Raw genomic sequence first — 12,334 nt, 5'->3', positions numbered from 1 at the left:
ATTTGATTGTTTGGTTTGCAAAATTGATGTATTTTAGATTCAGTTTATGTTAAGAAAGTCAAAGGTAGACATAAAAAGACTACGGAATATTATAAAAAATCACTTTATTTTATTAGAATTAAATGAAAATATGACACTCAATAGTACTCAATGGAAAAAAAGGATTCAATTTAGCCAACCCCATTTAGTGCGATAAAGGCTTATTGTTGCTATTGTTGTATTATAATTTAATTTGCATCAACTTATCTTCACATAATTTCTTATCATAAAAAGCAATCCCTTTATCATTACGTACAGTCTCCTCTAACTTGAGGATCAAAATATTTCTCTTTATCTGATCAAGATGGTCAAAGACAAAATCTCAGTAAATAAACTATAACCAGATATATCGACGATAGTGCAAATTAAGAGCAAGTTATATTTAACTTTATATGTATATACCGCACGTATTAATCAAACCGTTGAAGTTTGAACCTGATGAGAAACAGCTCGTTCCTTCTTCTCCTTGGCTTCTCGGTACTCTCCATAAGAATAAGAAGCCAATCCCCAGAGACAGAGAACCAAAGCCATGCCTTTCTCGACGCTAAAGTTCTCGTGAAGGAAGATAACGGCCAAGACTTCCACCACAGGGATGAAGACGGCGATGAGAATTCCGGCGAGCAGCGTGTTCACACAAGAGATCACGCCAACTGCGCCAAGAAAGAAACATTGCCATAAGATGGCCGCAAAAATAAGCACCAAGTAGTACTTCGTCTCTCCCAAGCCGAAATTGGCTGCTTCTCTTGACAGTGCCTGTATTAGAAGTCATGCCGGCGATTGAGGATAATTAGTTGATTTATTAAACTTCTTTCGAGAAAAATTAATATGTAATTAATCTTTTCTGTAGCCTTGAATACGTGTATGATTTAATATATATTTTTAATAATTAAACATTAGAAGAGAGAAGAAAAAATTAAATGCATTATGAGAAATTAACGATGGGACATGGTACAGTGCATTAGTAAACGTCAACCTCTCCGAAAACAAAAAAAAAAAACAAAAAATCTTCACAAAATATTAAATTAAGACCCGCTCTTTTTGGAAAAAAAAAACCTAAATTTACAGAGAGTTTTTTATGCGAAGCATGTGATCGAGCCACGTAATAAAAAATGATTCAATCACCATTTTTTGGTTTATGGATAACATTAAAAGTGAATATTCATTGTAGGGGAAAATTTAGAAGATGAGTTTAGTAGATTTAAATATTTTAAAAGGTGAAAAGGCATCCATTAAAAATTTCAAATATACATAAATTAAAAATGAAAGTCAAATAATAATGGTCGTTCAGAGAGTATGATGCAACTAATAGTTTCTTAATCATTTTTAACAGATTTTTTTTTTTTTTAATAAAAACATGATCAAATTTTATTACAATCTTAGTAGGCTATTATTTTTGTTGGCATTTACACTTTGATATGAATAATATAGCATAAAGTCTCAATAACTTTATAGCTAACTTTAAAATAACAATTTGATAATATTTCCTAAAAATAATATATGTACTTTAAATTTATGTATTTAATAAATTCAAATAATTATATATACAGATATAATCATTCGATCTTACATTCATTTTAAATTCATGCTGATGCAAGCTAGACACTTTGTGGCACTAGAGTAATAAATTATTAATTTAACGTTGCATGAGAATTCAGCACACACGTGTCAACTCTTCTTTTGAATTAGAAAAGAGTTATAAAGTTGATCATTGTAAAGGTACAACAGTAGCTCATCAATAATAGTCGTGGTCTGGCTGTAATGAATGTAGTTTTCAGTGATAACATGATGGAAGAGTCATAGAAGATTGCTATGAAGGCAGTAATTCACCGTGAATATTGCAAACAATGGTTGTAACTTCAGCTTATCGTATAAGTTACAGGAAAAAGTCATGATAGTATATGATCGTGTGTGTAGTAAATAATTGCTTCAGGAGTGTCGGTTGATCACATAGCTCATAGCAGAAAGTTGTAGGAGTTGTGAGCCTTGTATGTCGTAGTTGGTCACATAAGTCATAATGGTGGGTTGTGATGATGTCGTAGGTCGTAGGGGCAGAAGTCAAGAAGATGCACGAGTAAGAAGCTACTTACGTCATAATTGTTCATGTAAGTCATAATGGCAAGTTGTGACAACGTCCATTAGCCACAGAGGTTGGAATTGAGAGTTGCACGAGCTATGATAATGTTGATGAGTCGCAGAGGTAGAAGTTGAGAGTTGCTCTAGTTGTGATGACAACTGTAGGTCTTAGAAGTCAAAGTTAAGTGATGCATGAGCTATTGTAATATTCATTGGCCGCAAAGGCCTTAGCTAAGAGCTGCACTAGCTATGATGATGTACATAAGCCGAAAAGGTCAGAGTTTTGAGTTGGACGAGTTGTGATAACTTTCGTGGGTCGTAGAAACCGAAGTTAAGAGTTGTGATAACGTATGTAGGCCACGGAGGTCAGAGTTGGGAGCTGCATAAGTTGTGGACTATGTAGGTCACAGTAGGTCACATAGGTTGTAGTTATGAGCTGTGATGATTTCCATAGGCCGCAGATGACACAGTTAAGAGCTGCACTAAATGTGATAATGTCTGTAGGTCGTATTGGGCCGAGTTGAGAAATGAACGAGTTGTTGTAACATATATGTGGGCTACAAAGGTCGAAGTTGAGGGTTGTACTAGCTATGATGATCGATGTTCGATGGTCGAAGAGATCGTAGTTGAAGTTGCATGAGCTGTGATAACATCTGTGAGCACAACTGTTGGAGTTGAGAGGTCTACTAAGTCTGATAATGTATGTAAGTCGCAAAGAAAGAATTGAGATTTGCACAAGCTGTAGACCATGTAGGTCGAACTTGGTGATAAAGGTCGTGGTGGTGAGTTGTGATGACGTTCACAAGTCATAGAGGCTTAAGTCAGGAGCTGCACAAAATATGTACCATGCAAGTCATAAACGTTAGAGTTGAGAGCTACACTACACAAGTTGTGGACGACGTACATCGAAGTTAATCACATAGGTTGTAATGGTGAGTTGTGATGACGTCCTTATGTCGTAAAGGCAAGAGTCGGGAGCTTTATTGGTCAGGAGAAAGTCACTGTAATTATAGTGCACTGTTACACTTTATTCGGGAGACGTCATTGCACCATGTGTGAGTTGTGTTGTTTACATTGTCATTAGGTGTGTTATTGCACCACATCCGGTGTGTTATTACACCGTCTTCGAGGTGTATAGTTGTACGATGTACTAGATGATGTATTGCTCCGCAAGGTGCTTCTATATTCCACAATCTAAGATGGGATTTTGCAATGCATGTTATGCCTCTAAAAGAGACTTTACTGCAAGGAGCAGATGGTGGCAGATAGTGACCACCTACATGTGTTGTTCAGCAGTGGTCAGCTGCTCCAGGAGCTTGAGGAATTCGTCAAATATTTGGTGCATAAACGATGATGAGCTTTAGTTCCTTCCCAAGCTTTGATCTTCTTCTGGTTGGCCTAGCATTCTCTCAAGATCAGGGCTATATTTATAGAGTCTGTGCTATAAATCAGAAAAGAATCCAAACCACTCCGATCGAACAGCCAGAAGAGGGTCCCCTCATTCGGATGGTATATACGCATTTAAGTGCCTTGATGATATCTTAATCAAATTTTGCTCATGATTCACAAATATGGTTACCCTCTCTCAAATATGATGGTATCTTTAATTTCAAACTTAAGTTATAGATGAATAATTTACATAAGAATCGAAAAATTGGATAAATACTAATAAATTTATTAGTAAATAAGTTGTTTTAGTATACCCTGGTACATTTTATATCAGGATTGGAGTATTCTATGGCAAAGGTCAAATTCTGATATGTCATGCATTATTTTTTAATGTAACTAAATTATTTGATAAATAATTTTAAACTATCAAACAATCAAAGCCTTCTCTGTTACGATGATAATTATGAATGTCTAATATAACGACCGAGTTACATTAACCAATAAGCTAGTTGTATTTATCTACTGATTTGCTTATGTAATACCAAATAATTTAATTGCATTGAGAAATAACAACTATAAATCGTGAAATAAACGAAATTTTTCATAAAAATATTCCCATCCTGATACAAAATATCTGAGGGTACTTTCATAATTTTACTCATTTACAGAAAAATTTAACAAACTAATTAATTTAATATCCAGAAGCTTTGAATTTCTCTCTTAAAATTAACAACAGATAATAGCATAATTCGATGGCAGACGCAACAAATAAAAAAATTTTCACATGGCAGACGCGCACCTGAAAATCCTTATTAATGATCATGCCGACGGTTGCGAATGCGGTGGCGAAGAAACCAATAACAAGCTGCATCTCCATAACCAACGTATAAGTCACCGGCTGCCGGGCCTTCGCATAAGTCAGCTCCACCATCGGCAAAACAAATCCATACAGCGCGGCCGCACCAAGCGTCAGCGCAAAACCCTTCCAATACCCGCTCACGCTCACTCCAGCCGGCCTATCACTGCTCGCGTGCATCGCCAGCACCGCCGCCCCCACAGTCAATAACGCCACCGCGTTAATCGAAAATGGCGTGAACCTCTGCCGCACAATGAAGTACGCGAACACCGCGGTGAAAGCCAGCTGCGTGGCGATGAGAACAGATGACGTCGATACGGGGAGGAAATCCAGGCCGTAGGCGTAGAGGTAATCGTCGGCGCCCGTGAGGAGGCCGATGAAGGCAGAAGCGATGATGAGGCGAGGGGTGATGAGAACGGTTCGAGCGGAGGGGTCGCAGCGACGCCTGTAGAAGAAGGAGAGGGAGAGGGGGAGGAGAAGAAGGGGCCAGCCGGCTGTTTCTAGCCAAGCGGAAAGCCACTGACGTTTGCCGCCATGGAGGAAATAGATGCGCAGGAGTAAGGGCCCGCTGGCGTTTCCGAGGCAGAGGAGGAGACAGTTGGTGATGGTCAGGAGGCGTTTCAGGGAGCGATTTAGCTGTGGTGGTGGTGGTGGAGGAAACATGGACTGTTGTCTGTCTGTTTTGTCAGGCTGATGCTGCTGATCGATTTCCATTGCAACGGAAGTCTCCTTTGATCTCAGCTGGCCGGCTTTATGCTGCTTCTTGTGAGAGTTGCTCGCCTTGTAGTGTCTGCTATATGGAAGAAAACTGTATAAGACACTTCACTCTTCTCTGTTTTACATGGAGAGATATTTAGCCAGCAAATTTATTTATTTATTAATCTATAGTTATAATTTTCTTTATTTTTTCTTAATTTGAGAAAAATAAATTGGTTTGGAAGGAAAAATATATGCATATCTCACTAAAAATGTAAGAAATTATACTATCAAATTTAACACACGTGCTTAATAAAGGCAAGAAGTCTTCTGGACTTCAAAATGAGGCTTGGAGAATAGGCGAGAGGTCTTGTGAGCACCAAAAATAGCAAACAACCAAATTAAACAGAACATATGGTGGTCGTAGAATGAAGATTTATAATTTCTTTTACAAATTTCTACAGGAAAGGACCAGAAAATTATCATGGAACAGATAAGAATTAGAATATGGCTATTAGAGAAAAAGTAAGTTGCAATGGAAAGAAATGTATCTTAAATGTTAAAAAAGTTGAACTTTTAAGAAAATAGTTCAATTTCAGATGAAAAAAGATTGCTCAAATCATTTACTTGAAAATTCATTTAAAAAACCTCTAGCAGTAGTTCCTGGTTGGCTGATAAAATTACCTCTCAAGGATTTTGATAGTAAGTTTACTTTGTCCGTTAAACTTCCTTGAATTACTGCAACAAAACAACCAATTACAAAAGATAAGCGAGATTAGCTTACACATCCACACACACGCAGAGAGAGAGAAAGAGAGAGAGCATCTTTGTTACCTTGCTCTTGCGGTGCATGCCCAGCATAAAGGAACGAGTGAAGGAGCAAGGCCTTCGTATTATACACTTTATTAATAGGACCTAGTTTGGCTTCTCTGATCTCGCTCCGCATTTATTGATGCTAGCAAACAATGTACAGTTCATAATACAGCAACTACATATAATTAGTTGGCGAGAAAGGGGAAAGAAAAGCCGACTGATTGCGTGGAGATTTTTTTTGCCTTTAGGGCGCACATGATTGAAATTATGTGCTAAGTTTTCATTTAATATTCCATGGAAAAGAAGACAAAAAAAAAACTGAGTGGAAAATACAGTAAAATGTCTTCTGAAGTTTGCCCTCTCACATGAAAGCTTGGGTCAGTTTTGTGACGATGACGAAATACCTTGTAGCTGGGAAGAGTTCTCTGTTTATGGATATGTTCCATCACTCTTGTCTTCTTTGCTGTGTTAAGCCTTTTCTTCTGTTCTATAGCAAGTTGAACAGCTTGTTCATTTGAGTTTGAATGTAATTTCTCTGCAATATAAATATGGTAAAAGTGTTTATTTAATTTATAAAAAATGCCATCTTTAAAATTTTGTCTTTTTATTGAGCCCATAATTTAGAACAGATTTCATAAAATTCTAAAGTCTCATTTTATGAAGAATATTTTAGAGGATTCTAGAGATTAATTTTAAATGAGTGATTTAAAGATTTCTAGAATATATAATTAATTACTTTTGTGATGGAAAAAAATTAGAATACTCTAAAGAGTAAATAGTAGTCATTGAATTGAAATGTGTTGGCACAATCCTAATACAATCAAGAAGTATAAGAGTGAAATAAAAGTGAGTTATTCAAGAGTTATTCTTGTCCTTTTAGCATTCATCTTATAAGAATACCCTCTCATCTTCCAACATTAGACCTCTCACAATAGTTCATTGTAGCCACTGCCCAATATGCTTTGAAATCGATTTGTAACCACTAATGTAATTAGTTTATTACGACGGTCAAATGTTGTCATTAATAATGAATAAACTGTAGGTAATATATTTACTGACGATTTAGTGGGACAAAGTCGGGGTAGCAAAAATGTTTCTTGGTAATTGAATTACCGATGAATATTAACCATCATAATACATCCAAAAACTCGTCATGTTTGATCTTAGCATGACAATCAATTACATAACTGACACATATGTTCGTAGAAATATTGTTGAATTTCATTCAAAAAAGTGTCGTGATTCCATTTGTAAAATGTCGTGCAACAGTGGGTTAACTGTGGGAATTTACCAATAATTTTTATCGTAGTTAAATTGTAGCACTTTGTACATACCTCACTTCTTCGACAGATCGTCGGAAAACCGTCGGTGTATAATCAAGAGTCATAAAACCGTCAAAAAGCGGTTGAAAATCTTTACAATCAGGAAAAAAAAATTAAAACTCACTTTCAACATTACAATCTACACATCTGCAATTGTAACGTTGCAATTAAAACATAGCAAAATGCTGTAAGAAACTTAGATATAAATCATATAAGAAAAATAAAATAATTGAATTAAATCAAACGAAATGCACAACTGCACAATAAAAATTATGTTCGCCTATAATAAATTGTTTATTTTACAAACAAATAAAAAAATAACCCCTACTTATCATCCTCATCCTCGTGTGTTCTCTCCTCATCATCATCATCCCCATTCTCATCCTGCATTGGCTCCTTCCCTTTTTGCAGTTCAGAACGCAACATTGCTTTGATCTCTGCCCTTATCTCCGATCTCAGGGTGGCTACTTGGACAACAACCTCGTGACGCATCTCCTTCTCTTGTGAAGTGGAAGTGGAAGCACCAGATGTACTAGATGTTTGGCAGGAATCATACCACCGACAAACTCCCTCTAGAGGTCGTACTCAGAAGGATCATGATATGTGCCTGAACCACAACTCGACTGCTGAGATCGACTCTCAGGAATCATACCACCGACAAACTCCCTTTAGAGGTCGTACTCAGAAGGATCGTGTATGTGCCCGAACCACAACCCGACTGTTGAGATCGGCTCTCCTTGAGCCTCTAGAAGGTCTCCTACAAAACATATGATTAATGAAAGTGAGAGACTAAAAAAATTTTAATAGTTATTTGAATTTTATACTCATTAATCTTGTGAATTACTTTGGTTGCATACGATCTACTTTCCACCCAGAATTGATCCGGCTGCCGCCTATGGGTGCACTTGTATAACTCTACAACACTCGGCTCTCATACTTTCTCTAGTTTATGTCAGTACAATGGAATAGTTAGCATACATCTAATGCAAACTAAGTAAGTCTTACTAGCCTCCTCTTGTACTCTGTATGCGGGAGCGCTCCACCAGTGTGTTTCTAGGCCTCCATACCCCCGCAGTCAGAGTAGTTATGAAACAAATATTTCTATGAGATGGTTGGGGTAGCTATAGTGGCATACATTTTTAGAGGGAGATGTTTCGATGGATTGGGAGTCAATGTTCGACGAATTAATGATCTTCGACAAAACTAACATTACTAAGATGTTAAATGATTTGAAATCGAGCCGAGTTGGAGAAGGCTCCAAATAAGTTTAATAAAAAAAATTTGGCTCGTAGCTCAGCATGTTTATTTCAATCCAAGTTTTATATACGAGTCAAACTTAGAATCAATTTCTGAGCAATTATCATTTTTTGAGCTAATTTCACAGCCCTACACTATGTACCACAAAAAAATATCAACCTACATACAAAATACTTCTCACGATTTAACCATCTAAGGATTTGATGATTCTGGATTTGTAGGATTTACTATTCAAACTAAATCTTGCTTGTAACCAAACAACCCATTAATCTAAAGGCCAACATTATGTGCCATAAAACATTACAGATCTCACCACCATCTTAAAAAATTTTACTATAAATTTAAGAGGTATTTTCTATCACATAATAAGTCAAGATATATTCCTCCGCCTCGACTAGCCAATTTGAATTCTACTAATAACATCCCCATTTATATCACCATCACATTGAATAAGAGACCTGAGATATCTAAAATGTTCACACCTTTTAATGATTTGATCACCCATAGGTACAACCCTACCACTAGAGCTAGTACTACTAAAAGTAAATTTCATGTATTCTTCCATAGGAATTTAGTGTTATGTATGTAAATATTTTTTAAGCAAATATTTTCGGATTCTACATTTAAGCATACACAGCAGCCACAACATTTAAACAATTGGGTTTGGGTACATCTTTAAAAGAAAAGAAAATAAAAAACTTTAAAAGCTTCAAAGAGGAAGAAAGGAATAAAGGACACTCGAAAGATCTACAGCAACAAAGTAAATCAAACAAGACTAACACAAAAAACAGAGAGATAAACCATAGCAACAAGAACAACAAAAAGAAAAGAAACAAACCACCAAAACAAAGAGAATATGGATAATCAACTAGAAGATGGATAATCAACTGAACTCATAACTTAGCTGCAGAAAACATTAAAATTTTGTCCTAGATTTTGAGCATATAAAAATATATTCAAAACTAGTTGAATTTTAATGATAGTCGGAATTCATCACAGCTACAAAAACCAATCTCAACGACAAGTGAAGATCAAAGAGAAAATATAAGCTTATCAACAGTAAATTAACCATCATAAACAAGATTTAGCTCAAAACCAAATCAAAGCATAAGAAATAATGTTCAATATCAGAAATTCAATCCAACACGATGAAAGTTTATTGACGGCCTGTCAATCCTAAAAAAACAATGCATTAGCCAAAATTTCCACATAATACACATTATCAAAAGAGAATAACATCAACTCAACTCAATATAAGAACAATATGGTAAAAAATTCAACTCCAAGCCACATTACTCCTTCAGTTTGTTCTGCACTATAAGGAGTATCCTAACAATAGAAAAATAAAAACAATAACCAAAATGACTATTTTAGTTTCATTTTATTTTCATGATCATAATGAATCAAGCATCAAACTATTCAAGCTTATGGAGATATCTTAGAATTTATTTACAAAATTCTTCCTGAGGTAACAACAATGATGTTTGCGTGCTAATTATGGTCACTAAAACTTGCTATTTGAGGCTTTCCATAAATAATTTTTCAAAGCAAAGTTAAGGGCTATCAACGTACAAATGATTTCATAGGAATTTTGAGGTTGTTTGGTAGCTGGTTTTAAGTAGGATTAATGCAGGATTTAATCTAAATCATGTCAAACGACAAAAAATGCTTTTGTAAATCCTGCTAGTTCTTAAATTTCGTTCTTCCTCCATTTTGCCTTAAATCCAAGATTTATCAAATTTTGTAGGAAGTAGGATTTACAGGATTTAGAGAAGTTGAACCTTGTGGGATTTAATAAATCCTATTAAAGTCATTAATTTGTTTCTCGAGATTTTTCAAGATTTAATCACATCAGAATTTGATAAATTCAGATTTACTAAATCCTACTTGCAACCAAATAATTCTTAGTAAATCATATTTAACTTAAATCCTACTTCCAGCCAAACACTCCTTTAATGTAAATCCAAAGTGTAGCCAAGCTGCCCCTTAGACATGAAATCGCCTGAAAAAGAAGATAAGAAGTTACCTTAGTGAATGGTTTTGGGTAGGAGTTGCGTGGAAAGAGAAAAATGGGAGTATCGGTTCTTTGTAGGCCGCGGTCCCGTCGTAGTCGATCTCAACTAGCTAAGGTTCGGGTGCAAAGGCAAGGGTTTTAGACGAAACCGAGAGAGGGCTAGGGCAAGGGTGAGGCTGAGGCTTTCGACAATGGAGGGAAGCAGCTAGGGCGAGCGCGAGCAGGACTGGAGGACAAAAGAAATGGAAATGAGGGATTCGGATGGGGTGGGCTAAATTAAGGAATTTACTTAGGACTTACATGCAGTCTAAAATCCGTCGGTCTGTAACATAATTGCCGACGATCATTACTGTCACTTTTTAAATTAACTTGTTGGTAAATACCCCATCAAATAATGGGTTCTTAAATAACCTACGAACTTTGGTCTCCGGTTAATCGTCGTTTAGAATTGACGTACCATTTCGTCGATACAAGAACCCGTCAACAAAAATATTATTGTAGCTAAGCGACGATATATTCTGTAGTTAAATTGTTGTTAATAGTCAATGAGATAGATCATCGTTATGTCATCAGAAATTGATATATTTTTTCTAACTTATATTTTGACCGTTGATTTTATAGCCTATTCTGCCTCATGTTCCTATAGTGAACACGATATTCTTTTTATCTTTACACACTGCAACTAATATAACCTTTTTTATTAAAAAAAAAAAAGACTGACAAGATAATTACTCATTACTTCTATATCAATATGCATATAAGCACATTAATCTCACATTTTATTTTTAAAATTGAATCCCTCACTGAAACAGAATTTGGTCTAACATTGAAGATTATGTACATTCAACCTTCCTATGTTCAACGATGCACATTATGTGGGTTGCAGTTATTATGATTATTATTATTATTCACACAGCTTCGCTGTGATGTACGTAATATTCTGTCCTGACATTGACATCCAATTGGTCCCGTCCCATGCCGTTTGACGCTGTGAAAAAAATAACAATAAAGAAATAATAATTCGCTGAATGAGAGGATAGCAGTGTTCCATCTCCATCATCCTACGCCTGTAGAGAACTGCAAGAGCCATCAGCGTATTGGATTCCTCATTGAAGAAGAAAAGCTTTTACAGTTTATGGCCAAGTGGGGTCTTAAAGATAATATAATTACAGAATATAAAATTATGGCTTCCACGTTTTGGTTGGCTGATAATATTTCCTTGATAGGGATGTTGATATTTTTTTGTGGAGCTAACTAGTTAAATAATGAGGACGAATGACACGAGCGACACTTGTTGACATGAGATATTTTTAAGTAACATATTGGCATAAAGACGCGACATTTATTTTTTTGAGCTTAAGTTATTGTAAAATATTTTTAAATTGTAGAATTTAATATTATGATTTTGAGAATAAATCAATTCAATTGTTATTTACCTTTAACGTTGTCAGCATTGAGGAATCGTTCATTTTAAATCTTCTCATCTCTGTCATATTTATAGATGGTCAGATTTAGAAATTATTTTTTTATTGAATTTATTGATGTGAAGAATATGAAATTTCATTTTGAAAGTTAATGTTTTGGTTGAAATTTTCTATTAATACGGTTATCATCGGGGATATATTTAATACTTAGAAATACTTTTTTTTTGTTAATTTGATTGAAGTTCATCACATGCATTTATAAAAACAACAATATTGTCAACTTGAATTCTTGTGAGAAGGATGCATGATGAGATTGGTTTTATTGAGTTGATCAGTCTTCTCAACACTAGTTCTTATGAGAAGAATGCTCAGACTAGGTGTGATTTATAGCTCCCTCATATAAACATAATGACCACTCGAGAAAATACACGAATTAATGACTTTTCTATTG

At 35.4% G+C, this 12,334-nt stretch overlaps 1 protein-coding gene across 2 annotated transcripts; it reads right to left on the bottom strand.

The window, feature by feature from the left end:
* Positions 1-232: 232 nt before the first annotated feature.
* On the bottom strand, positions 233-6,338 carry LOC110027853 (purine permease 3-like). Of its 2 annotated transcripts, XM_020729465.1 has the most exons (5): positions 6,271-6,338; positions 5,888-6,008; positions 5,738-5,791; positions 4,301-5,147; positions 234-792 (listed from the first exon to the last, which is right to left on the bottom strand). In XM_020729465.1, the coding sequence occupies exons 4-5, from the start codon at positions 5,069-5,071 to the stop codon at positions 454-456; spliced, it is 1,110 nt and encodes a 369-aa protein (XP_020585124.1). In that variant the 5' UTR covers positions 5,072-5,147; positions 5,738-5,791; positions 5,888-6,008; positions 6,271-6,338; the 3' UTR covers positions 234-453. The 2 variants fall into 2 exon arrangements, with proteins under 2 accessions (XP_020585125.1, XP_020585124.1); XM_020729466.1 differs by lacking the exon at positions 6,271-6,338 and having other exon boundaries at positions 233-792; positions 5,888-5,916.
* Between the last annotated feature and the right edge of the window lie 5,996 nt (positions 6,339-12,334).

This window comes from Phalaenopsis equestris, unplaced genomic scaffold, assembly GCF_001263595.1.
Source record: "Phalaenopsis equestris unplaced genomic scaffold, ASM126359v1 Scaffold000455, whole genome shotgun sequence".
In the NCBI taxonomy this organism is placed as follows: Eukaryota; Viridiplantae; Streptophyta; class Magnoliopsida; order Asparagales; family Orchidaceae; genus Phalaenopsis; species Phalaenopsis equestris.
This window is presented reverse-complemented; position numbering and strand designations above follow the sequence as displayed.

Coding starts and splice junctions, on each gene's coding strand:
- LOC110027853 (XM_020729465.1), bottom strand. CDS start 5,071: ATGGAAATCGATCAGCAGCATCAGCCTGACAAAACAGACAGACAACAG. Junction 793..4,300: donor TCATTAATAAGGATTTTCAG/GTGCGCGTCTGC, acceptor CTTCTAATACAG/GCACTGTCAAGAGAAGCAGC.